Source organism: Scophthalmus maximus, chromosome 17 (assembly GCF_022379125.1).
Source record: "Scophthalmus maximus strain ysfricsl-2021 chromosome 17, ASM2237912v1, whole genome shotgun sequence".
In the NCBI taxonomy this organism is placed as follows: Eukaryota; Metazoa; Chordata; class Actinopteri; order Pleuronectiformes; family Scophthalmidae; genus Scophthalmus; species Scophthalmus maximus.
In genome coordinates this window covers 17,902,501-17,914,792 of record NC_061531.1, presented here as the reverse complement: position 1 = coordinate 17,914,792, position 12,292 = coordinate 17,902,501, and the positions used below count along the sequence as shown (strand labels likewise).

At 45.6% G+C, this 12,292-nt stretch overlaps 1 protein-coding gene across 4 annotated transcripts in view; it reads right to left on the bottom strand.

Moving 5' to 3' along the window:
* Positions 1 to 299: 299 nt before the first annotated feature.
* Positions 300 to 12,292, bottom strand: part of si:ch211-198m17.1 (uncharacterized threonine-rich GPI-anchored glycoprotein PJ4664.02) — a 15,787-nt gene continuing 3,794 nt past the window's right edge. The window contains exons 2-15 of one of the 4 annotated variants that reach the window (XR_007029898.1): positions 6,484 to 8,268; positions 6,097 to 6,234; positions 5,912 to 6,004; positions 5,707 to 5,816; positions 5,235 to 5,293; positions 4,989 to 5,128; positions 4,753 to 4,887; positions 3,358 to 3,400; positions 3,116 to 3,153; positions 2,923 to 3,010; positions 2,275 to 2,470; positions 2,035 to 2,055; positions 1,709 to 1,741; positions 1,192 to 1,381 (exon numbers count right to left, since the gene is read on the bottom strand). Coding sequence is in view for 3 of the 4 variants with exons in the window: in XM_047328288.1 (XP_047184244.1) it covers positions 1,250 to 1,381; positions 1,709 to 1,741; positions 2,275 to 2,470; positions 2,923 to 3,010; positions 3,116 to 3,153; positions 3,358 to 3,400; positions 4,753 to 4,887; positions 4,989 to 5,128; positions 5,235 to 5,293; positions 5,707 to 5,816; positions 5,912 to 6,004; positions 6,097 to 6,234; positions 6,484 to 8,268 (2,990 nt within the window). In the remaining variant the exon portion in view is untranslated. Of the gene's footprint in view, positions 1,382 to 1,708; positions 1,742 to 2,034; positions 2,056 to 2,274; positions 2,471 to 2,922; positions 3,011 to 3,115; positions 3,154 to 3,357; positions 3,401 to 4,752; positions 4,888 to 4,988; positions 5,129 to 5,234; positions 5,294 to 5,706; positions 5,817 to 5,911; positions 6,005 to 6,096; positions 6,235 to 6,483; positions 8,269 to 12,292 lie in introns of all 4 variants that reach the window. The other 3 variants (XM_047328288.1, XM_047328290.1, XM_047328289.1) reach the window with 3 other exon arrangements.

The window sequence follows — 12,292 nt, the reverse complement described above, 5'->3', positions numbered from 1 at the left end:
AACCATCACACCACATGTGCATTGTGCATTTGTGTGTGTGTGTGTGTTTCTTAAGAGGCAGCGAGGAGCAGACTCTTGGGCGCGGTCGGCCAAGTTTCACACAAACGCTGCTCAGATATTTACATTGTCATACGAGTATCGCTCGATACCCGTTGCCGCCAAGCGTCAAATGAATTACATGCTCCTCCATCTACATTTGGTTATTGACACAAAAAGGCTGTAAAAGAATGAGTAATGCAGGAATGTTTGAATTAGTGGAAGTATTTACATGAAGTACATATACACACTACATCCATATCTTTTTTTATTTAAATGTATTTATTTCCATTCCACACACACACACACACACATCTTAGAATGTTTACAAAAACTTTACACACTTATAAAATAGTGCCCCGTCTCAGACACGCAAGGATAAATATATATATATATATATATATATATGTAGGATTTTTTTCCCCAGAAGAAATGTACACACGTGATAGTTGGCACATCCGGGCGGCGGGCCTCGTCGTCGCCCTTTGAATAAACGCTACCTATTTGTCGAACGGACCGTCAAAGACAGGCACATTTTTCACAAAGTGCAGCTTCAACAACTACAGACAGCACTCAGCTTCAGACAACTGCAATGTAAATGACTTAGCTTTTTTTTAATAAAAAAAAAGAAAAAGAACCCCGAACCAGGGATCCAGCCCCTTCAGTCATTCAAGATGTATGTCCTTAGAAAAAAGAATCAAAAACATATTTACTGCCCCAGAAAACCCCACATTCATTTCACTGTTGATTTCAGAGGAAACTGCTGGTAAACTTCACACACACACAGACACACACACACACACACACACACACACACACACACACTTTAGTGCAATTGGCAATATATTAAACTTCATTTTTCAAAAGACTACTGAATGATTAAAAAAAAAGTACCTTTACAAAAAACAGATGTATCTACATTATATTAAGCAACAGCGACATCTACTGGTTATAACAAGCAAGAACAGACATGATGCACACATTATTTTCTCTTTTAAATTACAAAAATAGTATTTGCCCATGAATGAATCTCTTTGGTGGCTGTTTTTTCCTGGTTAAGAAATGTTCTTCTTGTGATTGGTCATCGATCACGAGCGACTTCAAACATTGTATAAATAACCCGGACCATGTGCCTGTAGTCTCAGCGTATTTTAAATCAGTGTCGTCTTCTCCATCGGATGTTTTCTCCCTGAACAGATTTTTGATTTCTCCTTCAGTCTCTCTTGTTGTCATCTCCCGGTAAGAAGTAGGGGTTCTCGTGGCCTTGGACCAGGTACGAGTAGCGGGAGGGGTTTTTACCTTTGAAGGTCTTCATCGCTTCCGGGTTCAGATCGTACGATCCCGACTGAAACGTCAGTGAGAGCAAGTCGGTTAGTCAGCGTCTCTCTCACATTAACAGGGACATTCCATTGCACATTCACAGACAAACGCCCAGAAAAGCCCGTGTGCGAGTGAAGCAGTGGGGGAAAGAAAAATTCATATTCATGGCTCATTTCCAAATGAGCACCAGCTGATTTTTTAGATTTGACATGAGGGACAAAGAACAACCACAAGAGGCTCCACCACCACCACCGCCGTGATTCTCACTGTGGCCTGTCTAGATCGTCAGCAAAGGGGTCCAGGGGGCATCAAGGGCAAATTAAAAAGGTCTAAAGGCAAAGCCGTGCCTTACCTTTTTCCATCTCAACTGCTTCGGCTGAAACCCCTAAAGCAACACACTGGGAGTCAGGCAGAGCGGGAGGGAGCTCAACATGCTACTACGGCGCTATATATATATATATATGTATATTCACAGTCTGGATGATTGGGTTAAACCGATTGGCGTGCATGGGGTTAAAAACTTATCAGCAAAGCTTCTAATTGGTTGTGGTCATGAACCCCACGAGCATGGATTTGTTGATTCTGAGGGTTAAACACATTGAGTCCAAAACTTTAAGAATCAAATCTGATTGAAAGGGTATTGTTAGAAGGCTGTTTCGGGGTGATGGCAGGACCTACCTACATATCCAAACCTGGTCACTGAAATCATATCGAAACAGCCAGCGGTTACACAGATGCTACATAAAGACACTTTTCAAAACCAAGATCCAGTTGTAAACCTGAGCTCCCAGTGAGGAGTTCAAAGGTCAATGAGCAGGATGCGATCTGGACGCAAGGTGGCGGCGCAACCAATGCAGTGCTGATTTTAGTGCGGGTGACTAGTAACGGTGAGGCTTCCATCATCTGCGGACGACTCACCATTCCGTTGGTTTGATGCTTTCTGTCCACCAAGACTCGCGTGCTGCCCGCTTCTGCCATCTCCATGGCCGGGTCCGACTCCCAGTTGGTGGTGGCGCGGGGGATGGCGGTGATGCCCGGGGGCCAGGGCTGGGTTACCTCGCCCGACGCGTACGGACTACTGCTGTAGTCTGGTTTGCCCTGTGAGCATCTCCGCCTGGAGGGCACACAAACGGACGGCGGAGTGAAACGACAGCCAATGTATCTTGAGCCACGAGGCTCAATTATCAAAACACAAAATTAACATAATCAATCAATCCCACACACACGCACGCACGCCCTCCATGCCGAGAACCAAATGTGGATCAATCCACCGCTGAAAATAGTTCCCAGCAAATGTGCCATTCGCTCCTGTTTCTGTAATGTTGTTCTTAGTAACGTGCTGAGAATTACAGTGTCCAGCTGTTCATGAATTACTAAGAATTAAAAGCACATATTTGTGTCCTATTTTCTTAAAATATTCACGTCTTCAGTAGTAGAAGAAGGCCGGGCCGAAAACTATCGATCGCTCGCCTGAACCTTTGACCTCCCGGCAAGTACTCATTCGTTGATTCACAGGTCTGGTTCTGTGCGGCTGTGGGACGAGGGGTTTACGTTCAGTATTCTCACCAGCAGCAGTACACGAGCAGCGCCAGGATGAGCAGGAGCAGAACTCCTCCCAGTACACAGGAGATGACCACCACCGCCAGCAGAGCAGCTGTGAAGAGAAACAATGTTCAAAAACGCAAATTATGAATTCAAAGTTCAAGTTCAGTATGTGTGCTTGTTACTGCTGCCTTTCATAAATAGTGCTGCTACTCACAGTCATTGCAGTTGAAGCCGGAGTATCCAAATGCACATCTGGAAAAAAAAGGTAAAAGACCAGTTAAACACAATGATTTTCATTTTTAATGGCTGCACTGTAAATAGTTTAACACTGAATCCACATGGGGGAAGTCATGTGCCACACACACACACACACACACACACACACACACACACACACCTCACAGCTGACATGCAACACTGAACCCCGCAGGACAGATTTTAAATGTGTGTACTCACGGTTCGCACGTGTTTCCCACTGCCCTCTGTCCGCTCGGACAAGCTGGAAAAAGCACAAACACAAGAGGTGAACAACTTTCAGTTGCAGGGGCGAAAGGTTCCTCGCACCACGGTCCCGACAGATGGACCAAGAATTTGACCTGAACAAAAGGGGGTTGGTCTCGGCCCGGATCAGACTGAACCGGAGAAAAGAAGTGTGAACCTGAGCCACGTTAGTACGGTGGGAGGACACGAAATATTTAATTGCAAATTGGTCCGATGATACAATAAAAAGTTAACTTGATAAAACAAAATGTATCACTTATTTTCTGAGAGGATCAGAGAGAGAGAGAGGATACAGGAAAAAGGATTTGACAACACGCCGACGTGAGACGCACGCCCGTCTACAAACCAACCAGAGTCAAGCATAGGGAAACGCAGCCCACGTAGGTGATAAGGACAGGACGTAGATATGTCACGTACAGTAACTAAAAAATCTTGGCTCTAACTGGACCAAATGCAAACAGCGTGACAAAAGCCCGAGCGGCGCTTCGGTCTGGACTTTCAAGTGTGGAAACGCCCCTGGAACACACACACACACACACACACACACACACACACACACACATACGCAAGCACACACACACACACACATACGCAAGCACACACACACACACACACACACACACACACACACACACACACACACACACACACACACACACACACACACACACACACACACACACACACACACACACACACACACACACACACACACACACACACACACACACACACACACACACAGACATGAAAGAGAATTAAGATTAACAAGCTACAGTTTGTGAGAAGCCCTGTGTGCCTGGCTGGTTACGCACCCGGTGAAAACATGAGCACAATTACAGCCTCTGCGTATGGAGGCTGCTTTTCAAACAAGCACATAGAAGCATATGCCATTTTTTTTCCCCCTGTGAAAGGAACCGTATGGAGCATATCTGAAGCTAAAACGGTCCCATTTCTCATGAGCTCCTCCTGTGGCCGATCTCCTTGGTCACAACCCTCCACACGGGGAGAAATCCCACTTGTTGCCGGGGAGACGACCCCCTTAAAAAAAGAAATGAATTAAGGAGATAAATGAAGTAAAGGTCAAGGGTCGGCCGGGAGAAAAGGCTGCAGTCCTTGACCTCGTCCCGGAGTCTCGCTCCCTGTAGTTTGCGTATTTGGTCGAGGATAAGAAGGTTTTTGTAACAGTTCTCTTCACTGTAGCTCGGCTGGGAATTTCTTTTGGGGGGGATCTCAGGCGCCGCGGGGGTCGTCTGCTCTTAAAGTCCTCCGAGTATATCGAAGGGAACGCGTGGACGCTGAGGCATTACTGCTGGTAAAGGAGAGGAAGATGAAGAAAGCTGCCCTCACCTGCGCAGCTGGTGTTTGAGTACACGATGGAGACGAAGCCCTCGCGACAGGAGCAGCGAGCGCGGCCGTTTGCACTACTGCACGTTGCAGTGGCGGCGTCGCAGGGCAGTGGCACCTGCTCGCACAGGTCGGTACCTAAGGCGGAGCACATACAAAACGCACGTGTGAGGAAATATGTCGCTCGTACATGTCGGGTTCCCCCCCTCCCCCCCAGTTAGTGTCCCGGCAGCACGTACCTGTGAACGTCACGTTACTAAAGAAGCCGTTGGCGTTGGCTGGGTCGGCTATAGCGTCCGCGATGGACTTATCCACAGACTCCTGCGTGGCGTCGGTGCTTTCGAAGATGTTGTTCACGGTCGCTTGCACACTTCCCGGTCTGCAGGATCACAGAGGATGAAAAGCCGGAAGAGCTAAGAAACCTCAGCGCCAGTGGCGTCGCGGGATCGTGCAGCGGCAAGAAAAAGGAGAAAAGGTAAACTCACTGGAGTTGAACGACATCAGATCGTAAATACCCCGGCTGGTTCTTCAGGGCATCTCGGAGCTAAAAACAGAAAAAAAACAAACATATAATGACTGAGTCTTTTTCCGACATATCAGTATCAGCGCTTATGTTTGTCGATATTACATTTTTTATGTCACTGAATAGACAATGCAAAAAAGATCAGCAACCTTTTACGCGGATGAATTAAAGTCTATCCTCTTAATTCAATGGTTGTATTTGAGTTGTCTTTATATATATTTCTTTATATTCATAATAGAGTTTATAGTTTATAACTGTAAAATATCAAGCCTCATTTACATCTCTTTGTCATAAGGGTTAAATAACGTCATCTTAGAAATCGTATATATATCGGAATCAGAAATTTTACTTCCTAATATCAGAAACCCCAAAAATCCATAACAGTCGTGCAATCATTAGAACTGTTCAACATTCTTCATGGGCTCACGACCTACCGCTGCTGAGATGTTGGCCGCCGTCGCCTGGAATAATGTCGACGACCTGTTGCTCATTTCAGGTCGAAACGTCAAGGACATGAAATGAAGCCGGCCTGGGAACACTTGGGCTGCAGAGTGAGGAGGAGGAGGAGGAGGAAAGAAAATAGTCTTTTAGCAAAAGTTTGGTCACCACCACCACATTACGACTTGTAAACGCTCTTACCGGGGACGCAGCGGCCGTCCAGCAGGAAGCTGCCGGTGAGACACTGGCACGTGCCGTCGAGACAAACGCTGTCCAGTGGGCAGGAGGAGCACTCTGACGAGAGACGGAAGGAGAAGGATGTGACAGCAGGCCATCTATGATTTAATTTGTGTGGCCCTCGCGTGAATTTAGAGAAAGTGACGAACCGATGACTGGGCTCAGGGTGGGGATGATGGGCGGAGCTGCCGTGGTGGAGTTGGTGACGGTGTTGGTGGTGGTGGTGACGGCGGCGGTGGTGGATGAGGCTGTGGTGGCATTGCCTGGTTCAGTTGAACTCGTGGTGACTTCGGTGGTGAGAGAGAAAAAACACACGTAGAGATGAGCTCAGTGACATTTAGAACACACAGCATTGCCTAACATCAACACCTAGTTAGCTGCAGAATGCAAAATTATCAGATGAAAACTATTATAATCTCAAATTTGACATGACATCACTTTGTGGAGACCAGGGAGCTCACCTGCATGTTATAGTACTGTATATCAATTTGTTAGAAAACACATCAACACCCATCAGACTATTACAGTAGTCCTACCTCCGGTGGTTGTTGCTGAGGGACTAAGGGTGGTGGTGTTTCCGGTGGGGGTTGCGGCGCTACTGCCGGGGGAGGTGTTTGGAGGGACGGAGGTGGAGTTGAAAGTAGGTGTAGTGGGTGGGGGTCCGACTGTTGCATTGCTGCTGATGGTGGAGGACGAGGTTGGGGGGGTCTCAGGGGAGGTGAGAGTGGAGTTTGTGGGCGTAGTGGTGGTAACTACAGATGTGGAGTTGTCTGGTGTTACTGGACGTGTGGTTGTTGTGCTGTTGCTGGTTTGTGTTGTGGCTGTAAATGGGGTTGTGTTGTTGGTCGTTTGTGTGGCGGGTGTAGTCATTGTTATGTTGTTGCTTGGTGTAGTCGTTATGTTGTTGCTTGGTGTAGTCGTTGTGTTGTTGTTGCTTGGTGTAGTCATAGTGATGTTGTTGTTGCCTGGTGTAGTCATTGTGGCATTGTTGTTGCCTGGTGTAGTCATAGTGGTGTTGTTGCTTGGTGTAGTCATAGTGGTGTTGTTGCTCGGTGTAGTCATAGTGGCATTGTTGCCTGGTGTAGTCATTGTTGTGTAGTTGCTTGATGTAGTCATTGTTGTGTTGTTGCTTGGTGTAGTCATTGTCATGTTGTTGCTTGGTGTAGTCATAGTGATGTTGTTGCTTGGTGTAGTCATAGTGATGTTGTTGCTTGGTGTAGTCATTGTTGTGTTGTTGCTTGGTGTAGTCATTGTCATGTTGTTGCTTGGTGTAGTCATAGTGATGTTGTTGCTTGGTGTAGTCATAGTGATGTTGTTGCTTGGTGTAGTCATTGTCGTGTTGTTGCTTGGTGTAGTCATTGTTGTGTTGTTGCTTGGTGTAGTCATTGTCGTGTTGTTGCTTGGTGTAGTCATTGTCGTGTTGTTGCTTGGTGTAGTCAAAGTGATGTTGTTGCTTGGTGTAGTCATAGTGGTGTTGTTGCTTGGTGTAGTCATAGTGGTGTTATTGCCTGGTGTAGTCATAGTGGTGTTATTGCCTGGTGTAGTCATAGTGGTGTTATTGCCTGGTGTAGTCATTGTCGTGTTGTTGCTTGGTGTAGTCATAGTGATGTTGTTGCTTGGTGTAGTCATAGTGATGTTGTTGCTTGGTGTAGTCATTGTCGTGTTGTTGCTTGGTGTAGTCATAGTGATGTTGTTGCTTGATGTAGTCATTGTTGTGTTGTTGCTTGATGTAGTCATTGTGGTGTTGTTGCTTGGTGTAGTCATAGTGGTGTTGTTGCCTGGTGTAGTCATAGTGGTGTTGTTGCTTGGTGTAGTCATAGTGGTGTTGTTGCTTGTGTGTGTGACTTGTGTAGACATTGTTGTGCCATTGCTGGTCAGTGTGTGAGCTGAAGAAGGTGCAGTTGTTGTACTTGTCGTCTCACTCGTGTTGGTGGCGCTCGTCTCTGCGCTGGTAGTGGACAGCACTGTGGCATTGGACGGAGATGACGCAGATTGCGTTGGGCTCCAAGTGGTGAAGTTATTGTCAGTTGCGTTGCCGCTGACGGTTTCTGTGGTAGTCCCGGTGCTGTTGTTCGGATGGGAGAGAGTCGTCTGTGCACTGGTGACGTTTGATTCCACAGTTGCAGATTCTGTTGTGGCGTTTCCTACGGTTGTTGCTGAAGCTGTGAGCTGCTCTGTAGTCAGTGGAAGTGAAGTTGTAAAACCGCTGGTTCCATTGTCGCTGGTCGCTTCTACAGCCGTGGAATAGGCTGCAGCAGTGGTGGATGTCTCATTGGTTAATCCCACATCGGTGGTGGTGGCGGCATTGTACTCTGTCGTTCCTTCAGTGAAGACAAAAGGCACAAAAAGATGAAAAGCTCATCTCCCCCTCTTCTCCTGGGCACATCTCAGTGAAAGCTTCAAATCTACGACACCAGTCTCAAGAAAAAGGATAAAAAGATGAACTTAACATCCCCTATAGTCAAGTGTTTTACCTTCTCGTCTTGCTGCAGCGACGTACCGCTGTTCTCGAAGACCCCATGACATCACTGATGGGTGTGGCTACAGGTGCAGCGGAACACATTTCTGACCACACCCATCAGTGAAGCTGGGTAGAAACTTTTAACCAGAGGGGGCAGCAAAACTTTTCAGCCCTGTGTTTTAAAGCTACACTTTAAGGTACCTGCGGTATGTGTGGGATTTTTAAAAGTTCAGACTTTGGTGGCCCCCAGTGGTAGAATCACAAAATGTGACGTGCCGAAAGCCATATTCAACGTGATCGAACTTTTCAATATTCTTCATGAGAAGAATAATATTGGCATATTTCCACTTTATGGTGAAAGTTTGCCTGTTTAAGCATCAGACAACATCAGCGTTCAATTTGAAATGTTCAACAGACTCTGCACTGTTTTCAGTCTCTCCTTTGTTTTGGTTTCCCAACTATTTTATCTGTCTGCCGAGTGGCGTTGAAAGCAGGTAGCGTTGAGTGAGCGCGGTTTTATCTCTAAAATTCAATAAAAGGTAATGGAAATAATGTTGCCAGGGGCGGTGAGAGCGAGCCAAATCAGTGAAGTGTTGTAAAACCCAAACAATGAGCGACAGGGTGCGAAAACCACTTTGTAGAGCTGAGGGGAAGTGTAGAGGTCACGCTAACCCTGTTTACTACACCTTTGGTACAAGTAGTCATTTCATCCATTATATGCATACAAATATTGCCAGTAGCAGCTTCAAGCTGTCTAATGTCCACATCACGTCTTATCAGCTTAATGAAACTATAATTAGCGTGGCTAAATAATGATTTAATTTGCACATTATCATGTCAGTGAAGTTTTTCATCACGTGTTAACATTCATATAAAAATTGGACCCAATGAAAATTGAGTATGACATTTCTGTAGCATCGTTATTTCAACAAAAAAGTGTCAATAGACGGCCATTTTAATACACAAGGCCCCGCACACTGTCCACACAGTTAATACTAATAAAGTCAATAACGACAGCTTCTCAGACCTTTGCTTCTTTCTTTTTTTTACCCCCGTGGGGTTTTGAGGACACGTCATTTCAACGAAAGACGCCTTCTTCGACAGGTTTGTCAAAGAGGTGTAAAAAGTAAAAGCGCTAATGGCCCGGCGGGCACTTCTTCAGACACATTCATGGCTTTTATCGAAGAGGGCGACGAGGTTGTGCGTCCTACGCAAACACTGAAACCCAAGTGCGTTGAAGAAAAAAAAAGAAGCAGGTTGACACAAGCCGTGACTCAGCAGATAAGACTTAGCGTAAGTGACTTGGCTCCGCGACACCGAGACGTGTCGGTCACAAGGGCCGCCAGCTTCACTCGACCCGTCTCAAAAGGAAAGAGTTGCCTCCTGTTTGCTCGGTGTGCCGTTGTGACGCCTGTTCCCATTTAGCCTGCTTTGTATTTATAGGGGAACGGGGGAAACCGGAGGGCTGCTTGAGGAGCACTACAAACAGTAGGAGGCCTTTGAATAATGGCTCGGCCTGTTTACATCGGCTCCTCGTCTTTATGCATTGATTACATTCAAAGTCCCCTTTTTTTCCCCCCAGCAGCAAGCGAGAGAACATAGACTGCTGCGAGCCAAACGGGTTGACGCCCTGCACAAACTGCTTTCTCCGGTAAATCATCTCAACAGCACAAGGAAGTGAGAAGAAAAGACCAAGCCTTCAGGGTTCAATCTGGTCCGCTTACACGTGGGACCAAAGCACACTGGTTAATTCATGTACATTGTCCCTTTTGAATAAACATAAGACTATCAGATCCAGAGCTCGATTTGATTATTTGCCGTGTGTGACCTAATGTCTTTCATCACTTGGCAACCAAGACTCCAAGGCTCCACACACCCTGTGACAACAGATATTTATGGATCGCCACCTTGAACCGTAGCGATGGAATAAGACATTGAGCAATCAGCGACGAAACGGGTGGAAGTGGCAAGAGATGGGGGAAAAAGTATATATACAGCCTCAGATGACGTTTTCAACGGTCATAAAGTAAAGGAGTGGCAGTGTTAGGCATCTATGGCATAGTATGAGATCATTGCTGGAAATTACACATGTATCATTTTGTGACTTGACTCATCTAGATAAAGACTTATCGGACTAATCTTACTGGATGACCGGAGATCAAGATTAATGGAAAATCCAGTACACGAGTTACATTTCCCAACTGTATCATCTGCAAGGACTTCCGTGGTCCCATGAATGACCGAGTTGAAGTTTAAACATTTCAATGTGCCCCCTCCATCCCCAGCGTAATTTGCATTCTTCTTACAGGCACAAGTTTATCACCTCATGGTGAACATGGCGAACGTTCTACCAAAATTCAACACGTTAGCGTTGCTATTGTGACCTTGTTGTTGTTAGCATTTAGCTCAGAGCACCTCTACGCCTTTTGGCGGCAGGGCTAGTCTTAGCAAGCAACAGTATCCCTCAAAAAATATGCTACATAGAAAAATGTATTGCTAAACTATTCATTTTGAATTAAATGATTCCAAACATTCATTTCTGCTGATTTAATGTGGAAAATTGAATAACTGATCCGAGTTCAATCATTTTGACCAGGATGTCGGTAGACCAGCGTTGCTAACTTATGCTAACATACGGTTCATGGCGGCCGCAGCAACATTCATTATGGAACATATTATTTGGTAATAGGTGACTTAAGGGTGTCAGGTTGGTTCTTGTGGCAAGACATTCCAGATAAACAGTGTTATCAAAGTATTATTATAGATTGAACATTGGTGAATGTGGAGATAAGCTGGCAGCGGGGATGAGTTACGAAATCTACTTCGTAGCACTTCTCAGACCTCAGCAGTAAAACGGGTTTTATCAACGCTTATCACATTGCAGTAGTACTACTAGTACTACTGCAATGAAGAATATTACACATCTTATTAAACCATAATGGAGGGCGAGAAGAGAGGCTGTTTTTTGGTCTTTGTGATTCATATACATGATTCTGACGCGAGGATTAGCTTCACATTGTCACGTACAATGACACTACAATGGCTTTGTTAATGTGGCCTTCACGGGCAGCGATTATGGCTTTATTATGGTCTGATACCACTGATAGACGGATACTAAAGTCGAGACCTTGGAAATGTACGGTTGAACAAAGGCCGCTGATATGTGGAGGTATTTTTTTGATAGCGAACAAAGTAATAAATAATCCATCTCTCTCACATCATAAAAGAATCTTCTCTATTTATGGACTCATGGGGAAGTGATGGACAAAGGGGCAGTTGTTGTGTGATACAACAGTGATGTTTGCTTCCACCTTAAAAGTTCAATGCTGCTTCTCTATTTCTATTTATATATATATATATATAAATGTAGGCGATAAACGAAGCGCACGTAATAAACTGTGACCAAGTTTCACACGGCAGCATTTCTGTTATTTTTTGCCGTTGTCAGAACAGTTTCAACAGCGTCTTGGTTCCCTGTACTTGTGGCATAACCATTACACTGAGAATGTTTCTTAAAAAACCTATTATATTAGTTATTATATTTGCAGATGTTTTTGTCCGAAGCGACTCACGATCATGGAGGGAGGTAGCATTAAGGGGCCCACACTGGGGCGACCTGGAATCAAACCCTGAGCTTCCATACCAAAGTCAGCAGCGTAACCAACTAATATCAAATATAAGATGCCAACAGGCAGACACGTGGAGTAAGGCAGTCGGAGCAGTTGCGTAACGAAGAGAACACATTAGGTTGCACATCTTCCACGGAGCCTCGTCTCTAAGGATTTACCCTGCAGCCAGATAATCCCCTGCAGACACAAAAGAGATGACCGGGTCAGTCGGGGTGCGACACGTGGGCCTAAGGTCGGCCTATGAACACACACTCA